The sequence below is a fragment of the Triticum aestivum genome, chromosome 3D (genome assembly GCF_018294505.1).
Source record: "Triticum aestivum cultivar Chinese Spring chromosome 3D, IWGSC CS RefSeq v2.1, whole genome shotgun sequence".
NCBI classification, from domain to species: Eukaryota; Viridiplantae; Streptophyta; class Magnoliopsida; order Poales; family Poaceae; genus Triticum; species Triticum aestivum.
The window spans coordinates 608,140,865-608,164,453 of record NC_057802.1 but is presented as its reverse complement, the minus strand read 5'-3'; the positions used below and the strand labels follow the sequence as shown (position 1 = coordinate 608,164,453).

Genomic DNA, 23,589 nt, shown 5'->3' with positions numbered 1-23,589 from the left:
AGGCGAGGGAGCTAGGAGGAAGGTAGTGGAGGTAGGTGGAGGCTTGTGTGGAGGAGGTGAGGCTGGATCCAGGCCATCGCGGTTCCAGGCCAGTGGCCATGGCGCGGATCCGGTGGCAGCTGGGCGAAGGAACGGAGGAAGGTGGGAGGGAGGGGGCGTGTCGAGAAGAAGGTGGTTTCTTGGGGTAGGTCCTGTGGGTTCGGTGGGGTTCGGGTAGGGATGTAGACGCAGTTCGTTTGTATTAGCAGAATAAGCCTGTTGTTAGCGGAATAAGGCTCTTAAGGCTGTTATCATAATAGACCCATCATATATATATATAGACACACATGTTATTCTTCTGCAGACAGAGCAAATCACACGGCTTATTAGCAGCAATCGTCTGTGTTATTATTAGTCTTCGCACACATTTCTGATTACGGACCTGTTTGCCGCGTATCACACACATCTTGTTCAGTTGAACCGTTTCCATTGTGTTGCCTAATCACACACACCCTCATCTGGCTGCCCGTTTATGTTGTTCTGCATCATCGCAAAACAGTTTTTCTGGATTAACCGTTTGCCACTCATCCAATGGAGGGAAGCATCTACATTCGCCGGGACGTGGCATTGACCATTGGGCGGCAACAGTCGGTCATCTAGGTGTGCAATAAAGGATGCAAAGAGGGATCCTACAGCAGCAAAGATCAGTTTCCCTATCGATAGCTCATCTAACATAACTTCCAAGTTAACTATGCCGAGGCTTGAGTAGTTATCAGATGGATGACCGGATGAGAAGTGGCCTTGATGTTAAATTAATTGATGATATGGGTCACTGTAAACATTTAATTGTCTTAAATGTATATAGTGCTCCCTCCTATTAGTTGAATTAACCTCGAGGCCCTTGTTTTGTAATTTTTGTTTTTTGAACACATGTTGATTGGCTTGAAGAAGGTCTATCTCGTTACTTTTTGACAAAAAAATTTGAACACATGTTTAGGGGCGGAGCCAGGATTTGAGCATAGGGGGGACGAAGAAGGCATTTAAACACACATAAACCATGGCACAAAAATATTTCAAGTATTAAATATTGTAGCAATATCAAGCACATACCAGAATGTTTTTTACATTAAAAAAGCTACATTTCTACTCACTGGTTTGAATGATCTACGACCCCATCCCGGCCGATCGAACAAATCAATAATCTCATAAACATTGAACCTCGCAACTATTTCCTTCCCAATGTATACCACCATGTAATATCGAACAAAACCGTCACCCATTTTATTTCAAAGGCGCGTCTTGGTAAGTTTGATTACTAAAAAAAAGGCTCCATATTTGCAATTGAGACTGGGAGAGAGATGAGATGACCAACTGCAATAATGTATCAACCATTGAATGTGCGGAAGTTTTACCTGTTATGTCCAGTAGGTTGCTTTGTGGCATGTATCTCCATGATTGAATTTGCATCTTCAACAGTAGGTTGCTCGGTGGTTTCTTCCTCTTTATGATCTATGCAATTCTAGTACAAACAGATACATAATCTGTTAACTGCTCTGATAACCAACAAAATGCACTAACTACTAACAATTGATTGATTGGTTTGTGTGATAAAAAATGACGCTGAAATATTATGAATCTATAAACAATAATACCTCTACCTCAGATCAAGTTAGAGGAATTGAGTGTGGCGGTGCCGCCTGGTTGATCATTGTCCCATAGAATTGTACTGGATTGACGAGCGACAGCCCAACAGCTTTGCTAAACATGGAACGTCGACGGCGCGGACGCCGATGATGTTCAAGTGCTCGATGCAGCGCTAACCCTAGCCGCCTAGTGCGTCGCGCGCAGCGTCGGCGCGGAATATGGGTTGTCGAGTAATTAAGCCTAATAACTAGTACTAGTCCCCGCTGAAACTTGTTGGGGGTGGCCGATCCATGGGGGCCTGGCCCCTGCTCTATCCCCCACTGCCTCCGCCTCTGCACATGTTGATTAGGTCTATTCCATTACTTTACGACATGTTTTTAAAACATGGACCTCGAGGTTAATTCAACTAATAGGACGGAGCAATATATACATTCAACGCAATTAAATGTTTTTAAAAAAGTGATATAATTTATGTGAAACTTATAAGTCATGTATGTCAAATTAACCTCTGTGTATTTGTTCTCAAATTAACCTCTGGGCCTGTTTGCTGCGTATCACACACATATTGTTAAGTTGGACCGTTTATATTCTTTTCTCTAATCGAAAACAGTTCATTCGAGTGAACCGTATGCCGTATATCACACACACCTTGATCTAGCTGACCGTTTATGTTGTTTTCCCTGATAGCAAACAGTTCATCGGAGCGAACTGTATGTTGTATATCGCACACACATTGATATGGCTACTCGTTTCTGTTGTTCCGCCTCATCGCAAACAGTTCGGATGGATCAACCGTGTGCCCTGCATCGCACACGCAAGTAAAATCTGAACCGCGTTTGATGTACCCGCCATCGCAAACATTTTGCATCTTTTTTGACAGGTTTTTTACATCACTGTTTGCGATTAATGCATCGCACACAATTTTGTCAAAGGGTCTCTGATCGTAGTGTCGCGTTAGCAGCATCCTGCAATAGTGTGTTATCTGGTTCGTTTCCCAAAATCTTCGGACCGCAAACCATCAATGACAACGAAGCATTTGTGGCAACAATGAACCACATTACAATGGCTAGAAAAATATATGTACTACACTAGACCAAAATTTGTATGATGGAAAAACATTGCACTAGTAAAGTAAATTTTGTAATTTGTGTATGGGGGCCATGGCCCCCATGACCCCACCCCTAGATCAGCCGATGGACCCTGCTGCCATAGCTTGATTTCTTTTGCATGCATGTGTTCGTTTAGACCTCCATCACCTCTCCACATGCTAGTGTACATGCTATTGCTACTAAAGACAATATGAAGAAAAGGAATTGGGTTGAGGACTATACATGTAGTTTCTGTGAGGATAACAAAACTATTAATCACTTGTTCTTTGCCTGTTCAGTTGCCGCTTATATGTGGAGTTCCATTTGCAACTCGGTTGGTCTAGTGGATAGAACATCGTGTTTTACTCATTATTTTACTTGGGTGGCTGATAAATTCCCCTTTGGGATTAATTTTCATGTTGTTGGTATTGCAGCTTTGCGCTTGTCCCTTTGGAAGACCTGTAACAAAGCTTGTTTTGACAAAAAACTTCCTTCAGCTCATGTTGAGTTAATTTGTTATTTCTGCGCCTTTTTTACAGCATTTGGCAGGGTTGCAAAATGATGGTGACAAGAATATTCTCTTGGATGGAGCCTCTATGATTAAGGCGTCGGCCATCAGGGTACATGATGCTGCTTGCAATAATCCGGTTGGCAAAATGTTGCGAATCACAGATGTGACTTCAACGGATGCATGCAGTGGTTGATGATCTGGTGGGAAGTGTTGAAGATGGAGATGGTGATGAGATGAGTGCAGAGCTACAAACCCCTGCAAAAAAGTTTCCTTGCTGAGAATAGTCTCAAAATGTTTGTCTTTCTTGTGCTAGTTTAGTAGCCTGTAATAAGTAAAAAGTCTGTGTGTTTTTAGCATCAGAAAAACAGTTGCTGATGTGTGTGTGTGTCATTGGCTGTCAGATTAATAGGCTGGATTCGACAACCCTTAGTGAAAGGAAAAAAGACGCAGAGGTAATCATGTTATAATGATGTGTTTATTTATTCGTATATATCTCCTTGGTGCAACAACAAGTACCCTTTTCAGAAAATTTAATCTTAAAGCTTTAGGAATTAAAATTCTGCAATGGAATCGGCTTAAGATCCATGTTTTCTTTCATTTCCTATATAATAGGGATATAAAAATAATTCAAATTGGGTTCTTAAGATTCTAGGTATTAAAAAGATGGGAATTGATTAAAATCAATCGACCGATCAACTCATTGCGTCTGCCGCATCCATCACCGTTCGATCTTTTTTTATCATGGAACTGGAGCGTGCCATGTGTCCAACAAATCTTCCACATAAATCTTATCCTTCAGGAAGCCTCCTGTTGTTGGTGGGCACTGGTGTTGCAAGCCTGACCAGTGATCACTGTGTCGTCGTCTGCAAGCGGCCGGGACCGCAACATCACCAGTGTTGCAGAAACATCACCGATGTTGCAGGAATATGACGGTACGGCGATGAGACGCTTCTGCAACATAACTTGGTTGGCCAAAAGATGGATTGTTTGTGTATTGCTTATGAAACAAGCCAGAAAACACTTGGTGGTTGTTTCTTTTTTCCTATTGGTGGCATGTGTCATCGTGTTGTGAGAAATTTTGTTAATTAATTACGTGGATTAATAGTAGGATGGATGCAGTGGAGTGGTAAGCAGAGCTCTTAGAGATGAAAACAAAATCCTGAAAAGAAGCGGGCTTTGGTAGGATGGATGCATTGTTCTTGCTTTTCAGAATTTCCTGTGCTATAAATAAAATGTTATCTGTGCAGATTGTTCTTTTGGCTGCTGTAAAGTTAGGTTGCTTTGGCACGATATTACATTGTTTGTCCTTTCTCTCTGTGTGCTGATATACTTTTGTGTGTCCTTTCTCTCATGCTCTCTCTTTCTGTCTCTGCCCAGGCCACCAGGAAGTTTGTTGTTGCGAAGGGCGAGAATGCCGATGGATGGTCGTAATTGGGTTGCTGCTGAGTGACTGGATGGGTTTCGGACGTTGCCAAGTGCCTGAAGTAGGATGAAACTAAGGAATGGATGACAAGAGGAGGAAGAAGGGCCATCAACGAGTAGTGGAAGCTGGTTGTTAGATTCATCCATCAGCTAGGTTATTTTGTTTGTTGTGGTAATTCAAGATTTGGTAGGTAGGATGATGATATGGAAAGAGTATTCACCGACTTGGATGGCTCGCATGAATGAGTTTCAGAATGAACAACATAACTGCATCATTCATGCTTGTTGATTTGGATTCATCCCCATGCACGTGTTATGCTGCCAAAATTTCTAGCCAAATTCACAAGACTTGTCGCATTTTTGGCCTTGTTTGTAACAAAACCATAACTTGTAGTCTCTTGGTTGCAAATTGTTGGCCTTGTTTGTAAGAATCTCGCCCAGCTAGGGTTCATCTTTGAATTTATATGCTTTTTAAAAGTCTGTGAACTTAATTTTAATTCGTAAATGTTTTCCAAATTTCGAACTTTATTAAAAAAATCCACCGAAATGATTGCGAATTTCACAAGATGGTCGCGGTTTCAAATTTTTCACAACTGAAAAAATTGTTCATGTATACAAAATTTGTTCGCAAATATAAAAAATGTTCACGTCTAAAATTTTGTTCACAATTTCAAAATTTTGTCCCGTTTGGGAAATTTGTTCACGAGTAAGATTTTTTTTTTTGTTTTTTCAAAATTGGTACAGAAATTAAAAAAAAATTACAGAGTTTCCAGTAATGTTCGCACATTCAAAAACAAATTTAAATTTTTAAAAAGTTCTTTCTCCAAAATTTTGTTCACAATATAAAAGTTTGGGGAAAATTATTTTATTTTATTTTTTGAAATTTTAGTTCGCCTTTTGAACAATGTTTAAAATTCCAAATTTTTCATATTTGGAAAAAATGTTTGAAATTCTTAAAATATTTGTTGAAAAATATTTATTCATGCTTTTCCAAAAAATGTTTCCATTTTGACATTCTGAAGAATATCTAAAATACATGAACATTTTTACAAAAATCTTGTGAATATGTTTTGACTTATGAATAAAAGTTGAAAAAATGACAATTTTTTGAAATATTGAACAAAATTTTAAAAGCGCTAACATTTGTTTTAAAAATAAAAATATACTTGAAAATAAAAATAAACGAAAAAGGAAGAAAAAAGAAAACAAAACAAATAACAAAAAGGAAAAAAAAGACTGGTTCTGTAGTAAACCGGTCGCTGTTGATCGCTCTTATAACCCACGTTTCGTAATTGGACAGTGTAGGTTGTCAGGTCACCTGGCTACGGTGAAATCACTAATTAAGGAGTACTCGTTGCAAAGAACACTCCACTTTCCCAGGTCGCGACAAGTAGCGCACATGCAGCGCGCCACTTGTCACAACCTGGGAGTTTTCCCTTTTTTCGTAGATCCGTTTATTCAAACGTTTTATTTCTTAAACCATGCGTCCAAATCTCGAACCATTTTCACCATTGGATTCCTCGCGTCGAGATCTTCAAAACTAGATCCCATGTTGATAGTTTTGGCAAACTTTTTTTTCACGAAAAAACCGAACAAAAAAACCGGATGAAAAAACCGAACCGGGAGCACGGTTTTTTTCCCTTTCCGAAAGAGGCACGCCCGTGCCTCTTGCGAAATCACAACCGTGCCTCTCGTGGAAGCAAAACCGTGACTCTCGTGGAAGGAAAAAAAACAGAAAACACGTTTTTTTTCCGTTTCCGAGAGGCACGGCCGTGACTCTCGCGAAAGCACAACCGCGCCTCTCGCGAAAGCAAAACCGTGACTCTCGCGAAAGAAAAAAAACAGAAAACGCGTATTTTTCCCTTTCCGAGAGGCACGGCCGTGACTTTCGCGTAAGCACAACCGTGCCTCTCGCAGAAGCAAAACCATGACTCTCACGAAAGAAAAAAAAATAGAAAACGCGTTTTGTTTTTCCCTTTCTGAGAGGCACGGCCGTGACTCTCGCGAAAACACAACCGTGCCTCTCGCAGAAGCAAAACCGTGACTCTCGCGAAAGAAAAAAAAAACAGAAAACGCGTTTTTTTTCCGTTTTCGAAAGGCACGGCCGTGACTCTCGCTAAAGCACAACCGTGCCTCTCGCGGAAGAAAAACCGTGACTTTCGCGAAAGGGAAAAAAACGCATTTTTTCACGCAAAAAAATTCGAATTTTTTTTTTGATCGAAAAGCTAAGAAAAACCGGGGAAAACCAAAACGTCGATAAAAACCGAAAAAAACCCGTTAAAAAGCCGAAAACCCGTGCGCAAAAATAAAAAAATAAAATCCGAAGGGAGCGTCCAGAGCGCGACACGTGGCGAATGGTTGAGAGCGCGTCAAGTGACGCTGATCGTTGCGAGGCTCCCGAAGAAGCGCTCGTTAACTAGTTGCTCCCTGGCTACGGGACGAACGCTTACCAGCGTGTGGGGGAGCTCCTATACCGCGCCTTCAGCGCCCCGCAAGAGAAGTGGCGCCCGCAGCAGCCGCTGGATGGGCCGGCGCATGATCGCGCAACAAGCAACAAGAAAAATGACCGGCAAAAATACATCCCTACTAAGATTCGATCTCGCGACCTCACGCTTCCACACACAAAGGCTAGCCAGTGCACCAGCTCAGTACTATTGCCTATTACCAGCGCGATAGCTTTAAAGAACAGAAATGTAGACGCGTTACTTATTGCGCATAACACTAGCGTTTATATTTTCCAATTATTAAAAAATATCTTCACATTTTATAGATGGAGTTCATGACCATGCAAAAAAAAGTTAACATATTCAAAAAATAGTTCACCAACTCGAAAAAGTTCATGTATTAAAAAACAGTTCACGGATTCAAAATAAGTTCATCCATTGTGAAAAAGTTCATCGAATTTGAAAAAAAGTTCATCAAATTTGTAAAAAGTTCACCTAAAATGAAAAAAGATCATCGATTTTGAAAACAAGTTCATGTAAATTGAAAAAAGTTCATCGATTTTGAAAAAAAGTTTATCGATTTTGAGAAAAAGTTCATCGATTTTGCAAAAAAAGTTCATCAATTTTAATAAAAAGTTCAGAAAATTGTAAAAAGTTCATCAAATTTGAAAAATAATTTCCCCTATTCTGAAAATGGTTCATCAATTTGAAAAAATTCACGAGTTTCAAAAAATTCAGTTCATGGATTTAGAGAAGAAGTCCATCTATTTGAAGAAAACAATTACGAATTTAAAAAAAGTAAAAAAGGATAGAGAAAAAAGCAAAAGAAAAAGGAAAAGGAAAAAGAAGAACAAATAAATGGACGAAAACATGTATGCTACCGCATATGGTGAAGTGGTCCAGTTGGTTATACGTAGATACCTTATAACCCGCGACGCAGGTTCGAATCCTAGCTAGCTTGGTTTTTTTTTGCAGTTTTATATAGAGTTTAAGAAACAGGAATAATGAAAGTTGGGCCGAGCCCAAGTAGCGCCGCTGCAGGCGCCGGTTTGCGGAAACAGTTATAACCGGCGCCTGCAGCGCTAAATAGGAAATGCCAGCGTGAGGTACATGTTCGATCTGTCGCTCCATTTTTTAATTTTTGGGCTGTTCCCAGCGCGATAACGGGCTGGCCCAGTCGGGTGGCTTTCTTTGTGCGGCACGCGCCAGATGGATGATGCAAAGCGCGTCATATAGGATCTGCCGGTAAGAAACCCTCAGAAAAAAAATACGCGAGACAAAGGGAGCAGAAATTCGTATTCTATGCTTGTTGTGTTGTACTGTGCCGGCCCATTTAATTGTTCTCATTCGTTTCGGTTTTGGTCTACGCTTTTTGAAATGTTTGAACATTTTCTAAGTGTCACAAACAATTTTTTTAACTGTATGAAAATTTCACCTCTAAGCTATCCCAACTTGTTTTGAACTAAGGCTTTGTTGTGGTTGTTGTGTAAACATATTTTAAAAATGTCATGAACATATCTTTGAAACTTGTAACGTAAAATTTTTTAAGTACATGAGCATTTTTTTTACATCGTGTAAATATTACAAAAAATTTATGTACATGTAGCCATGTAGTGACCAGGCTTCTTGCATTTGTGGCAAGTCCTTTTCTTGTAGTCGCGGGATGAAAAATTTGATCTCATGTCATCACCTCTTGAAGATTTTTCAAATCGGCCACGTCGGAGCGAAGAATTGTGCAAATAAAAGACAATTTTTAGTTTTCATTCGTCAACATGAGAATCACAAAACAATATATCTAATCTAACACAAAATTAAATAAAAGCTGTAAATTGTAGTGCATTGATAGCGCTAGTCAAGGAAACAAGCAGCTAATTTTGCTTCCCATTGAGTTTCCTTTTATTGCTCATAAATGGGAGAAAAAAAATCAGGAAAATGGAAATGTACTAAAGATTAAAAGCACCCAGTCAACTTAGAACCGCTCATCTATGTAAATCATCACTTCAACTCTTCACATTCACTAGTGTTGTGGCACTACAAAGTTGGCAACACCACATCCACGAGTGGTTAATGATAAAATCACAAGTTATTATTCAATAAAAAAGTTTATCTTATAAAAGATTTGGTTGGGGTGCGCCGAGCCTAGGCAATAGTGCAACGCCTAGGCGACACATGAGGGGCCCGGTAGCAAGCTATCATGTTGGACCCTCCCCCATTAAAAATAAATTTAATCTCTACTCCTAATGAACGAGTAGGTTGAATAGTCCCACAACTTTCAACCGGTTTATTTTCGTCCCCTCCCCCCACCCCACCCCACGCAACCAAAAAAACACCTCACGAATTATTATTTTTACGTTCCGTCCACCACCTCCCCTCCGTTGGTTTTACCGTCGCGACAGAACCCGTGGACTCCCCCTGTCAATCCCTCGCTAGCCCTACCTCGTCTCCCGTCTCCAGTCGCAGCCGCCGCCACACCTGCCGGCCCCTGCGCAGCACACCCACGCCGCCACACCTGCCGACCCCTGCGCAGCACACCCACCCCTGCGCTCGGCCACAGCGGCGGCGCCGGCGGCCGCGGTCCGGCTCCAGCGCGCCGGCGGCCGCGACGGAGGCCCCGGAGGCGGTCGTCGGGGCGGGCGGCGCGAGGTGGGAGCCGATGGGCACGCGGGAGTACTACGACTACCGGCGGGCCATCTACGGCGACATCACGCACAAGGCCATCCTCGTCGACGCCGCCGGCACCCTCCTCGCCCCCACCGAGCCCATGGCCCAGGTCGGCCTACGCCCTTCCCCCATATACCGCAGCTCCAATTCATGTTCCTCTGTTTGTTTCGCTCGATTCTGCTGGCCGTTCCCATGGTTGACGGAGGACGACATGTTTTCTATGCGGTGCACACGCTGAGACAATGCGTGGCGTTTGGAACGACCTGATCCGTGCTCCCGTAGCCCGTTCCATTCGTGTATGTTCGTAGATTCGGGTTGTGAGAACCTGGGCAGATATAACTCTGCTGTTCATTTCTGGGTTGTGTGGATTAGTTTCTCCATGCATAACGAATTACTGATAAAAATCTCCCTTTCCTCTATTAATTGGATATGCATACGGTGGTTTGATTAATATGGCTTGTGTTCTGAATGTTAATTCAGGTGTACAGAACAGTAGGCGATAAGTATGGGGTGAAGTACTCGGAGGATGATATCTTGATGAGGACCTCGAGGCCTCGGAGAGCCCCTCCGAACAAGACGCTCACGGGAGCTCTGCCTTGATGGGGAAAGCAGCGGAGTTGGTGCAGTGGCGAATGTGGGCGGGTCGGCCGTGGAGGGAGACTTGCTGGTCGGAGCAGCAGGAGCAAGAAGATTGAGGCGGTTCAGGTTTGTCTCTATCTTCCTCCCCCCTCTCTTTTCCCCCTTGTCTCATGGATGAGGTCGTTGGTGCACGCAAGGAGTGGGTCGAACACGAACCATAGCAAGAGCAAGGAGCTGCGCGTGGTTCATGGTTTGCCTTTAGTTCCTCTCTCTCTAGATCTCTAGATGTGGGTCTTTTTGTCCATATACTGAACCATTAAGTTGTAAGTTCATGTTCTTTATATTTGTACAGATATTTAACTGCATTAGTGAATGTTCTGGGTCTGATACAGCAGCTAAGCTTAGGTGATTCCTCATGTTCTATGTGGATCGCATAGAAAATATAAATCCTAATTTCTGAAAATAGACTGAATCATGTATATATTTGCAGGGCAAGACAAGAACATTAGTTGGATCCAAAGTATTGAGATTGCAGAGGACTCAACAAAGGGTCTGCACTTATTCTATAAATTCAGTATCAGGTTAGTGCCTCTGTTTAGTGATTATATAGAACTACCTTTTGAACTTGTAGAAACAGAATGCATATAAGAATCGAGGACCTTTACAGTTGATGCATGATGATGATCATCCATCGAGCAGCACATCATCTTGGAAAAGCAGATGCGAATTTCTGCTAGGTATGCTTCGGTTGTCCCTCCCATCAACTCTCTCAACTCCCAAACCATTAACCCCGTCCTGGTTGTTCCTATATTTTCTTTTTGTTTTGTTTTTACCAATGCACTTTTCTTGGCATGTTTTAGTGTGTTCCTTCCTACGGCCAGCTCGACCATTTGCTCTGCAGGGAGCTTTTTAGCTCAGAAGGAGCAAATAATTTGAGAATGCATTGGTCTTTTCTGCAATCTGTTGTACAGGGGGATCTTTCATGTTTTTCTGCAGTTCTTTCTTCTCTTTGGCAATTCATTTGGATTGTGTCTCTCTCAAGCTTGGGCATATTAGTTGTATGGTTGACTTTTTTTAGTAGCAGGGAGTAACTAAGTAGTTCACAAGCCAAGCATTTGTAAACTTTGATCATTTATTTGTGGAGAGTATATTTCTTTTTTTGTTCACCGTTTAGATATACATTTTTTGCTTGGCCCGCTGTATTTTCTTGAAGTAAACACTTTATTAGCTCTTTTACAGTTAAAAATGCATGCTTGCAAGTTGCAATATATAGCTGCTAATCTGATGCTCCAATCTTTAATTTGCTAATCTGATATTCAACTTTACTTTCAGGGATAAGCTGGTCAATGCAGGAAAATCTAAAAGAAAGCGACTAAAATCAACATTTGAAGGTACATCCTGTATTACGTTACTGCAGAAATTAATATTGTGGTCTGTTATTGGGAATCATGAGTTTCCTGATAGGGTTTGTTCAGAAGGCACTGCCTATATAAATGTGATGTACTGATGTTTTGATCGATTGTCTCTTCACCTATCTGGATTACTTAGCTCGAGCAATTTACAGAATCTTCTACTTTAATAAGCATGAGCTGGCGGGGCATATGGAAGATATCCCATGGGCCAGCAGCTGGAGCCTGGAAGCGGATGTTAATGCTCCATAGCAAAGAGTTATTATTCAATAAAAAAGTTTATCTTATAAAAGATTTGGTTGGGGTGCGCCGAGCCTAGGCAATAGTGCAACGCCTAGGCGACACATGAGGGGACCGGTAGCAAGCTATCATGTTGGACCCTCCCCCATTAAAAATAAATTTAATATCATTGTGGGCACATGGCCCACATATCAGATATTAAACTGATAAGAACAGATACTACACTTGATCTTAGCCAAAAGGCCAAGAAAGGTATGCTTTGAAACGAGACTCACAACATTGTTTTATAGGTCTCTCCACCGGTGTCACGTTGTGCTTAGGCGAGGTGGTACTAATAATAATCCTGTTGTGATTAGCTCGGTAAACCTCTCCCTCAGAGGTTACCACCGTTTTGGGCTGGAAAGCTACACGAGACTATGGCAGCCCACGATCCTGTGACGGCACTTCCGCACGAGCAGCCCATTTATATTTTGCTGGTTATTCCACTTCCGTAAAAACAAAGACGTCCTGTCAAAAAAAAAAAAAAGACGTTGCTGGTTGATTCCCAGATACACCCATGTAGGATGTAGCAGAATACCATCAAAAACAAAAATTAGGGATAAAATGTGACAATATTTTTAAAATTGAGTAAATATTGTCGCAAACTATTGCTATAAGTATATCTCGTTTGCTGCAAAAAAATTGTTTGCCATTTGCTCCCTTAAATTGTGACATGTACAAGGCGATAGCCAGCCGCTGATCTCATCCTAAGTAGGAGTACATGCCATTGATAGAATCATATAAGAGACTCAAAAGGGCAACAGATCAATGTGCGAAACTGACTTAGGTCTGGACCAAATGAGATTGGTTTGTTACACCGTCATGATTGTGATCCCCAAGGTTAAGCAATAAAATCTCATTTATTCGCGAAAAAAAAGTGCGAAACTGACGCAGGAGCTGTCGTGAAGCCACATCGTTCATGATCCACAATGAGCAGTAGTGCAGATCTTACAATCTCACAAGCAACAAGACATTTCCTATCAGGGATTCTCTCTTGAGCTGTCTGACATGCACAAGCTCGTGGTACTATTTATTACCTTTTGTAACTCTGAATCGTTTCACAGCAGTAATGCCGATGCTGACAACAGGCATCATGTTTCTTTACCAATTGCCAACTATACTACTAGTTTCAAACAGTAATAATTTGTCCTTCTTTCTGACCAAGTACCGGTAAACTATAATACATGAATCCTAGAGGTCAAGGAAATGAGCAGCTATTCTTTTTCCCTGTTGAATTTCCTTTTATTCCTACCTAGAAGTGCTCATGAATGGGAGTAATTTGTGTTTTCAAAATAGTGAAGTGCGCTAAACAAGTGATCAGATTGATTGATCCGGTCCTCCAATCACAGGTCAATTAGAATTGCTCTCCTTTGTTAACCATCACTCCATCCCTTTCACATTCACTTGTGCTCTCCTCATGCTCCAGGCCCTGAGCTGTGGCACCCTGACCGTGGTACTGCCGTTGTTGAAGGCATACATGTGGGCCACGCCGTCGACAACCGCCACGGGGTACACTCTGGCCATGATGCAGACCCTGCCGCCACCGCCGAAGCTCTCCACCGCCGACCGATCAATCTGCACGGCACATCATTCATTTTCAGTTCTGACAAGAAGTGCGTGAAGTGAGCAACAGGAGAAATGAAAAGGCCTTCCAAGCTCACCAGAGTTCTCAGAGATATCTTCTTTTCTTTTTCCAGGTCGTATTCAAAGAAGCCTCCATAGGCTGGTGTGTACAGTCCTGGCCTCAACGAAGAACTGTGCAAAGAAAAGAAAATAATTGTTTTTAGTTTTCAGACATTTTTAGAGAGAAATAATACATTAAGGCAAGAACCATACACACTGACCTTCTTAGATCAGAGCACATGAGTATCATGTACTTCTGCTCTGACTTGTACACCCGGAAGTGCACAGCAGTGTGCTCCTCCATGTTGTCAGAGGCCAGGACAACAAGTCCAAACGGACCTATGCCACCATTGACTGATGCACCCGCTTCCCGGCAATGCTTCTCGACGTCCAAAAGCCAGGAGGGATCGAAAGGATCAGCTTTATCGATGGACGTCAGCTCAAAGTCTATCTCCACATCAGCCTGTTTCAAGAGAATGACGTGCCGGATCAGCTACAGTTGCTCTGAAAAATACAGAACACCTAAGCTGAAGAATATATGCGCTAGTCTTTTTGTTGCCAAATATGTAGTAACTATCAGTTTATTGGCATGTGACTTTATGAGGGATTTTTCTCTGGATGACCAAGGCAAGCGTGTTTGTGTAAAGGAAACTACCTGGAAACTGTCAGCTCCCTTAATCTCAAACAGACCTCCCTTCTTCAGCTCTAGTCCTTGATGGTTGATTTCATTTCCTCGAAGGGACTCGACCTCTTCAACTGGCCATTGCAGCAACTGCTTGCCATGGCTGTCTAACCAAATTGTCCTGGGAATTGCCTAAAAGTAATAGCAAAAATGTTAAAGGTGCTACACTGATTTGCTAAATCAATATTTCAATATGAAACAATTATAGCCAATGAGGGGCAGGTTTTCTTACATGGATTCCTGCCCAACCTTTCGCAACATCGTCTGAAGAACTATCTGTCTCATTAGTCCAACCCCATATGATCCTCCTGCCCTTCTTCGAGTCGAAAAACGACTTTGAGGCATAGAAATTACCATAATCAATCCTCGACCATAGCCGACGGTCATCTAGGACAGTATCTGGAATAAAGGTGTCACTTTTCAGATCATAAACCCCAATCATGTACTTGTCACAGGAATCCAGGCTCATCTTGAGGACATGCTTGGCACCATTCGGGATCGCTGCAGACAGGTCCAGTCCACCGCTATTGCCCGGCAATACTGCAAAGAAATCCGGACACTCCCACATAGAGGAGGAATTGGATGAATACAGTGGGTGGTCAACTCTAGTCCAGTTCAGAAAGTCTTTGCTCTTGTACAAAAGTGCAGCACTGTCGCCGTTGAGCTCAGCACCAACTGCTATCCTCCACAGTCCATCAGGTCCGATCCAACCAGTTGTCGGATCCCTGAACTGGCCTGAGTTCAAGCCCGGTCCGACCGGTTGGATCACCGGGTTATTTCCGGCTTTGGTCCATTCTCTCAGGTATGGGTCAGACAGGTTTTTCGGAACCACAATGTTTTGGACCTGACGCTTCTCTGGGTCGGCACCGGTGTATATGATGACCAATCGGTTACCAGGGAGAATTGTGGCTGAGCCGGTCCAGCAACCGTTTATGTCGCTCGGGGTGTCCCGCTCTATTGCTGTTTCAAGCGGGATCCAGTTGACGAGGTCTGTCGAAACTGAGTGGCCCCAAACTATGTTACCCCAGACAGAGCCATTGGGGTTATACTGGTAGAACTCATGGTAAATGCCATTGTAGTACATTGGCCCTGAAATGTTTATGGAGGCAGTATAAGATGCAGGATGCTGCAAAAAATTTCTCCTTCTCATTTTAAGTGTTTTGTGCCTGAGATGTTCATACCATTTGGATCTTTTGTAGCGTCGTAGATTTCCAAGGATCGCCAATCCACCGGATACATGAAAAGGGTGATAGAATGTCAATGATTTGCAGTAACATATGTACACAGTTAACAGGATCTGATAATTGATAACAGTAACAGGAGAAAACATATTCTGGATCCCAAAACAGGCCAGTACTTCATTACTTGCAGCAACAGATCTGTCTAATATTTCCCAGACACATGATGTTAAGTGGATGCTTTCTGACAAAAAGCAGCACTAACGGTGGAGCAGATATGGACATCTTCAGAGAATACTAGGGATGTGGCATACATACACATTGGGAATCAATTCAGCATTTATACAGTGAATGCATCCTCTTTGGGCAATAATCTACAGTAGAAAACATGGGAATCATCATACAATAGTGGTGTTACTGAAAATCCAACTGCAGGGCGTACAGGGAGCACCTAATGTGTGCAAGATTCAGAAACAGAGTGGCACAAGTAATGAGTTGGCCACCTACCGTCCCCCTCACCCTGTAATAACTACTACTTTTCTGACAGCAAAAACAGTATGCGATATTAATAACACTACCTCAAAAAAATTACCACAACATGTATATTTATATTTAGCAGGTAAATTATTCAATAATACTAGTACCAACATAATTAACTCAGCTTCTACAAGTGAACAACACACCAGCCAATCAGATCACTTGCTTTTTCAGTAACACCCAAGAACAAGAAAAGCAAACCAAATCACAGACCACACCCTGTGATTGGCCACAGCCAGAAAGTCAACAGAAGGCCCAGAAAGAAAGCAAGCAGAGGAGGAGGAGGAGGAGGCAGAGAGGCATATGAAGAACATACCGTTGATCCAGTTCTTGGGGGGCTGGAAGTGGTAGGCGGTCCGGTACCTCTGGCTGACGATGGATGAGACCTTCTGGGACTGCGGGTAGAGGAAGACTCGCTCCCCATTGCTGCCGCAGACGAGGAGGCTGGAGGAGAAGAGAGCAAGGAGGAGGAAGGAGGCCCAGGATTGGGCCATGGGAGAGGGGGACAGGAGGAGGAACCGAGGAAGGGGACTAGTGGTTCTTGAGATGGGGATGTGAAATGAGGCGAGAAGACTTTGTTAACCCGTTGTTTACGACCTCTGGGCGAGCAGAGGCACGCAAGTCATGACTGGCCCAGGCAGGATTTTAAAATCCCAACAGTGTTGCTGCTGGGAGAAATGGGTTTCTTTCAAAGGTTTCTTTCAGAGATGGTTTTTCTGCTGGAGGAAATGTGTACTCGTTTTTTACTGCCACTTGGCGCTCGTTTTTCAGTCTGAACCTTGATGTTTGGCAGTATCATGGGAAGCACAGCCGCTGTCAGTTCCATGTGATGGGGGCTAAATCCTTATTTTTAAATAAGGATGTGTTCCTAGGCTAGAAGACACGCTACACAGAGAGTAGGACTACATACAGAGGAGGATGGATGGTGCAAAATAAAATTTGAACCAGCTTTTTCTATCTGCTTGCATACAGTTTAACTGGGCTTTCTTAAATTTTATCTTGTCGCTGAGAGTAGGGTAGGTTGCTTCTACATGACCCAGGCACTTGTATGATTATATCATGGTATAGGCGATTAATAGTACAGTACAGTAACAGTATGAGGAATGAAAAATGATCATAACTTATCAGGGAATTTTGATCTGCCCTCTGCGGATTCACAGCGCACACGATTTTACCCTCAGGAACCAGTAGCAAACTCTTGACGCAAGGTCATAAAGGGAACAGGTAACGATTCCAATATGTCAATGTAGGTTCTAAATAGTAGAGTGGGCTGCAGAATGCGTAATCAACAATTTACTTATCACGGCAGCCGACTGCGCAGCGGCGCCTCCGGTAGCAGCCTCTCGTCGGTGGAAGGCGAAGGGGGAACGCCGACCCACCGGCCAAGGCAGAGCAGGGTACCGCACTGCACGGCGCTGCTGATGGGGATACAGCAGCGACGCAGTGAACCCTCGGTGGCGGCCCTTGCTGGTGATGTAGCGGCGCGGCGATGCGCATCGCTCCGGGAACCTCGACGCCGTGGCCTCCCCGCGCCGTCCGAAGGAGAGGACGAGCGGCGGCGCGGAGTCCGACGTGGGGCCCATTCGCGTCACGGATAGACGATACAGATGGATATAGGCTGAGATCCGACGGCCGTGGGTCCTCGCCTCGGTAGTGGGCTGAGGAGCCGGGTACGTGGCTAGCCCCGGATGTGATTAATTTTTTTTACGGGCCCCGAATGGGATTAAAGGTTAATTTTTGTGCACCTGAAATTTTGCTGGAGAAACATTTTTGTACCCTTAAATAAAAATGAGATTGGTGTTAACTGGTTTTTTTAGGGGAGGTGTTAAATGGTTTTTTTTAGGGGACGCATGAAATGGTTGAGGGTAAAAGAAGGAAATGTGAAAAAAAGCAAAAAATGAAGATCGGAAAATAACAAAAATAGAGTCAGTTACACGAACCCACTTTTTAACGCCCACACCCCCCCCCCCCCCCACCCACCCACACACACACACATAGTATCTCTACTCCTAATGGACGAGTTGGTGAATCGTCTCCGCGGTTTATTTTCGCTGGTTTTTTTTTCGTCTCTCCTCCCACTACCCCCTCCGACCCTGGTCCGCGGTTTTTTTTCGCTGGTTTTTTTCGTCTCTCCTCCCACCTTGGTCCATCGGTTTATTTTTCTCTCCACTCTTTATTACAACCAGAACTTTCCTAACGTATAACAAATCACGGATCTAACTTCCTTAAATTATGCAAATCAATCGATTCCTTTTATTGGTTCAATTTGTCTTAGGAAACAAATAACAGATTTTCAGGAAATAAATAATACATTTTAATCTAACTTTCTTAAATTATGCAAATCAATCGACCCTTTTATTGGTTCAATTTGTCTTAGGAAACAAATAACAGATTTTCAGGAAACAAATAATACATTTTAATCTAACTTTCCTAACTTATCTAAATCAACCGATTTCTCTTATTAGTGAAATTTGTTTTAGGAAAGAAAATAACAGACACGTCACAACTTTCCTCCCAATAAATAGTTTCTTAACATTTGCAAACTTTTCTAATCAGACACGTCACAAACGGGCAGGTACTGATATCACGTTACCAAACAATAAAACCCCATTTGCATAGAAATCAGTTCAAAAATCCTAACTTTCCTAAATTTTTACCTTTCCTTAATAACACCTATGTTTTCCACCTATTGAAGGAAATCACCCCTCCGTCGATATTAGCATTTTTTTGAACTGAGATCTCCGGGTTATGATTTTTTTTTGCGATTCTTTCCAATTGTGACCTCTCCTTCCACTCCGGCTCCTTCTCGCATAAACACCTCCACCACAGCCAGGTGACACCGCCCCAGACCTCCTGCCTCTCCACCTTCTCCGCCACCTCCTTCTCGTACTCCATTAACAATCCCTCCGCCACATTTGTCAACGGCGGTGTCGAGGGCATGGCGCAACAGCGTACCAGCGGTAGAGCAGCGCATAGCAGCAGGAAGCAACACGCAGCAGGCGAGGCGAGCGGCCGACGGTGGAGGGCAGAGATGCGGCCGGCGTGGCTGAGGGGGCAATGGGCAGAAGATGTCCATGACTGGAGGCGGCGCGAGGCAGGGGCGCGACAGCGGGGCGAGCGAAGCCAGCGAGAGTGTGGCACGCGACCAGGGTGTGTGTCGCGCGGGGCACAGTGGTGCGGTGGCTGCGGCGAGCGCGACGGCAGCGGCGGGCGCGACCGACGCGGTGTAGCACGGGCGTGGGCATGAAGAGGGAGTGGCCCCGCGGGCGCGGAAGAAGAGCGGCAGGCTCGGGCATGGGCGTGCATAGGAGCGGGCATGTGCCACGGGGTCAATCCGAGGAGCTCGGTGGCTACCCTTGCAATGGCCATGGCGGACGGCGTTTCTCGGTCACGGCGAAATACCTAACGAGAGCAAACGAAAGGGGAAACAGGGGAAAGGCAAGAGGAGATCATGGCGGTGTCAATGGCGCCCTAGGGGAAGACATGGGAGCTCGGGGCGGCGCGGATCGAACGGCAATGTCGCGGTGGCCCAAGGTTGAGGAAGACGGCAGCGACGTCGATGCGGGGGTGCTGGACTTGATCTCGTTGGCGCAGACGAAGTAGCGAAGGCGTTCGGAGCTCCTCGACAAGCTCCTAGCCCGCAGGGAGGGCAGTGGCCATGTGGACGGGGTCGGTCATGGTGGCCGTGGCGTCTGACTTCGTCCAGATCGTCGGGATCGAGCGAGCGAGGAGGAGAAGTGGATTTGGGAGGGGGCGTCGAGGAGGAGTGAGGCCATGGGGGCAGGGAAGGAAGGGTGTCATCCTTATCCATTCCCCTTCGATGCCAGCGAGGTGGTCGGGCGGGAGCCCGGCTCTGTAGCGACGCGGCTCGGGGAACAGGAGAAGACGACCGCGCAGGGACTGGACCGCTGAGCCGGTTCGGTGGCAAGGCCCGGGGGGCAGGGCAAATCCCCTTTTACATCGTCCTTTTGATTTTTCAATGTATTCTAATCTGTTTCTCCTTTTTAACACCGTTTTCTATTTATTCTTATCAACTAAATGATCTCTACTCCTAATGTCTCAGTTGGTAGTCTCCGTTCCGGGTTTATTTTCGTCCCATCTCCCGAGTGAGGGAGAGGGGGGGAGAGAGTGAGGAAGAGGGAGGGAGAGGGTGTGTGTGTGAGAATTTGATGGTAAAAAAGGTTGTCAATGTCACTTAATATGTGTGAGAATATTAAATGCAATATTAACATAATTGATATTGAACTTTTAAAGTTAATGTGGCCCCGTTGCAACGCACGGGCGTTCTTCTAGTGTTTGTAATTTCCTTCCACAAAGTTTATGTGATTATAAACCGTCTAATGCGGAACCACCTTTGACCGAATTCCGTTTCTACTTAATACTAGCTTTGAATAATTTTGTTTATATGCTTTTCTGGTCATAGTTTCTATTGATGATTGCCATTTTATTGGGCGCAAGATCAAGGTCAAGTGCATTCTTTTCCCGATTCGCCATGCGGCCAAGTGATTTCTGCAATGTTTGGCACTAGTGTTGTACTAGCTCTTCATTCATGAAATACTTGCGTCACGATATATAAAATAAATCTAGTTTTATTATATCTACAAATGATTTACAAACTTCTAAGCCTCCGGCCCGCTCGATCGCTCCTAAGCCTCCGGCTCGGTCTCATGCTTCTCCCGGCCAGCCACCGCAGGTGACCTTACGCCGCCACGCCCAACGATCCCCCTGCCAGTGACCGCCACTGGCCCTTCCGCCGCTCCACAGATGAGCATTAACTCCAGCAAATTCGTTCGCATTCCTCGCTTTTATGTCGCAATCTCTTCCACCCCCGTGCCATAAATCCACATGAAACGGCCTGGCACCACTCAATTTACGGCCCTTATTATCTTCGGCTTGAGTAACGGATGCAGTTGGTTTTCCCTTAAAGCAGCCTATTTCCGTCGTCTCCACAGCTTCCCCCATCGCGTGCTGCTACCGCGAATACTACCCAGCAGGACGCAGCTGTAGTCCTCGCCATCGCCAGCCACCTGCCGGTTTCAATCCCCTCTCCCATGTCTCAGTTAATCAAGCCTTTTGTTGTTCATGGTAGTACAGATGCAAAATTGCAGATCATCTCCTCACGGTGGCCTTGCCCTTGCCCTTGGTAAGCACTATGAAGGCCGTTAATTCAATCATGGATGGATATGTCTTATTCCTCTTCTTTTTTCTGTACGATACGTATACTGAATTATGTAGACTTCCCAGTATCCAAGTCAAAGTAAGCACATCGCCAAGTTGATAGCTCAGGTATATTGATTATTAACATTGGTTCGTTACACAATTTTCTTTGATGAAAAACCTTTCTATAGTTTCGCTGTACTAGCTTTTTGTGAGTAAATTTGTTATATTTCGTTAACCAGCATATGAATCATGACTTTCCCACCATACTCATTCATGGAATCAGTTTACAAGCCATGAAATTTACCAATCAGATGCCTTTAACAACGGATAGTTGAGGCCAATTGCTTCTTAATTACCAAATAGGATATTGGCACACAATGTTACTGTTTTTCTCTTAATATTGAAGCCTTTTGTTTTTTTGGATGTCCCAGAAAGTTATTCACATGGTCGAGATTGTGAATGTCCACACGAACCACGCCACTCCATCGAAAATTTCTGCAATGTTGTGTTAGGTTAATATTAATTTTGTCTTCTGCACGACAATATACTACATCAGCTCTACCCTCTAATAGTACCATTTATTTTGCAATGGATTACTACAAGTTTTTCCTTTTACCAGGGGCTACTATATTGGGTGATTTTAGGTCCTGACGTCATTTCGCGCTTATACAGCCTTTTGACTATGTTCAGGAGCATATGGTTTCAGTCCTTGAGCTATATTCCTATCTTAGCTCATTGGTTGTGCTTCCTAACATACTATATATTTTTAGGCAACTGCAATTAATTAACTTATCTAAATTATCATGTGGTGTGTTCATGACCTGCTGATGGTGATGTAGGTCACGGCGTCGGGTATGCTCCAAGATTGTCTGTTGTCCAACAGATAAGGCACTGCATTGCGGTTCAGGATTGCCAAGAATATGGTTTACGCTCCAATTACTACAGTTCTATAATGCAATATATATTTCTACAGAAATTTACAATACCCATTTCATTGCATGTAAATGAAGTTCATCATATAATTTCTTGCAATTTTTATAATCTTTATGACATGTTTGTTACTCAGAAAATATGCAACAAAGTCCCGCAGCAATGCGCGGGGCATCATCTAGTTAAATAAAGAGACTCCCACAACATATAACTAATTAGATAAAAAATGTTATTGATCTTGTTTGGTAAGTACTCCTCTGTCCCAAAATATAAGAACGTTTTTAACACTACACTAGTATCAAAAACGTTCTTATATTATGGGACGGAGGGAGTAGAAGACAACCCACGAAACATGATGTTTCTCAGCTCGAGCTCAAATGAGCTTTGGGTGAACGATTGTAAAAATTGTAAAAAAAAAAGTTGTAGCAAACATTGACAAATTTTCTGGATGCTTGCAAAATTTCATGAAGAAAGAACATCCATGGAAGTCGTGGCAAAAACAACAAAATCAGCGCTCGAAAATGCTTTTGAAAATATCGCTTTTGGATACACGGATACGACTGCCATCATCATCCTATGTAGTCGCATATTTGTCATGATATTGGTTTTCGGGCAGGCGGATGCGACTGCCGTTGCCATCATTTTGTTGTAGTATTGTCGATCGATCGGATATGCGGACGCGATAACCATCGTCATCATCCCACCCAGTCGGACATATGTGGTGGTATTGGCGACTCAGTACTTGGACGCGGCTGCAATCGCTATCCAACTGCACGTTTTGATCGCAGTTCAGGCGGCCGCATCGGCCGTCGGTGGTGGTGGGTGCAACTGCTCGGGAACAGCAGTCTTGGCCGCACCTGGTCCTGGGCGTGTTGCTGTGGCGGCTATCCCATCCAATATTAGTAGACCGACTCCTGCCTGCATCTACTACTATTACTTCACACATCGACCGCTATCCAGCATGCATCTATAGTGTATTAAGTTCATCGGGAAACGTAGTACTGCAATAAGAACAATGATATGATGTAGACAAGATCTATTCATATAGGAATAGACCCCATATTTTTATCCTTGATAGCAATGATATATGCGTGCCTTGCTACCCCTTCTGTCACTGGGAAAGGATACCGCAAGATCTAACCCATTACAAAGCACCTCTTCCCATTGCAAGATAAATAGATCAAGTTGGCCAAACAAAACCCAAATATCGGAGAAGAAATACGAGGTTATAATAAATGGATATTAAATAAAAGCAAATCTGATCATAAACTCACACTTCATCGGATCCCAACAAACACACCGCAAAAAGCCATTACATCAAATAGATCTCCAAGAGACCATTGTATTGCGATACAAAAAGAGAGAAGAAACCATCTAGCTACTGCCTACGGACCCGTAGGTCTGAGGTGAACTACTCACGCATCATCGGAGAGGCATCAGTGAGGATGATGAACCCCTCCGTG

General features: G+C 43.7%; 1 protein-coding gene, 1 long non-coding RNA gene, 1 other non-coding gene and 1 pseudogene across 3 annotated transcripts; 1 reads left to right on the top strand and 3 right to left on the bottom strand.

Annotated features, from left to right (window-relative positions):
- Positions 1-9,211: 9,211 nt before the first annotated feature.
- LOC123081114 (uncharacterized) lies at positions 9,212-9,337 on the bottom strand (annotated as a pseudogene).
- Positions 9,338-10,383: 1,046 nt separating this feature from the next.
- Positions 10,384-11,451, top strand: LOC123075879 (uncharacterized). Its single transcript, XR_006436230.1, has 3 exons — positions 10,384-10,454; positions 10,819-10,909; positions 10,996-11,451. It is a non-coding gene; the product is annotated as an uncharacterized lncRNA (long non-coding RNA).
- A 585-nt stretch (positions 11,452-12,036) lies between these two features.
- On the bottom strand, positions 12,037-12,233 carry LOC123081255 (U2 spliceosomal RNA). Its single transcript, XR_006438723.1, has one exon. It is a non-coding gene; the product is annotated as a U2 spliceosomal RNA (small nuclear RNA).
- Positions 12,234-13,006: 773 nt separating this feature from the next.
- Positions 13,007-17,222, bottom strand: LOC123080930 (beta-fructofuranosidase, insoluble isoenzyme 4). The gene is made up of 7 exons (XM_044503878.1): positions 16,353-17,222; positions 15,503-15,511; positions 14,554-15,410; positions 14,295-14,453; positions 13,861-14,102; positions 13,678-13,771; positions 13,007-13,591 (listed from the first exon to the last, which is right to left on the bottom strand). The coding sequence occupies exons 1-7, from the start codon at positions 16,528-16,530 to the stop codon at positions 13,397-13,399; spliced, it is 1,734 nt and encodes a 577-aa protein (XP_044359813.1). The 5' UTR covers positions 16,531-17,222; the 3' UTR covers positions 13,007-13,396.
- Positions 17,223-23,589: the final 6,367 nt, after the last annotated feature.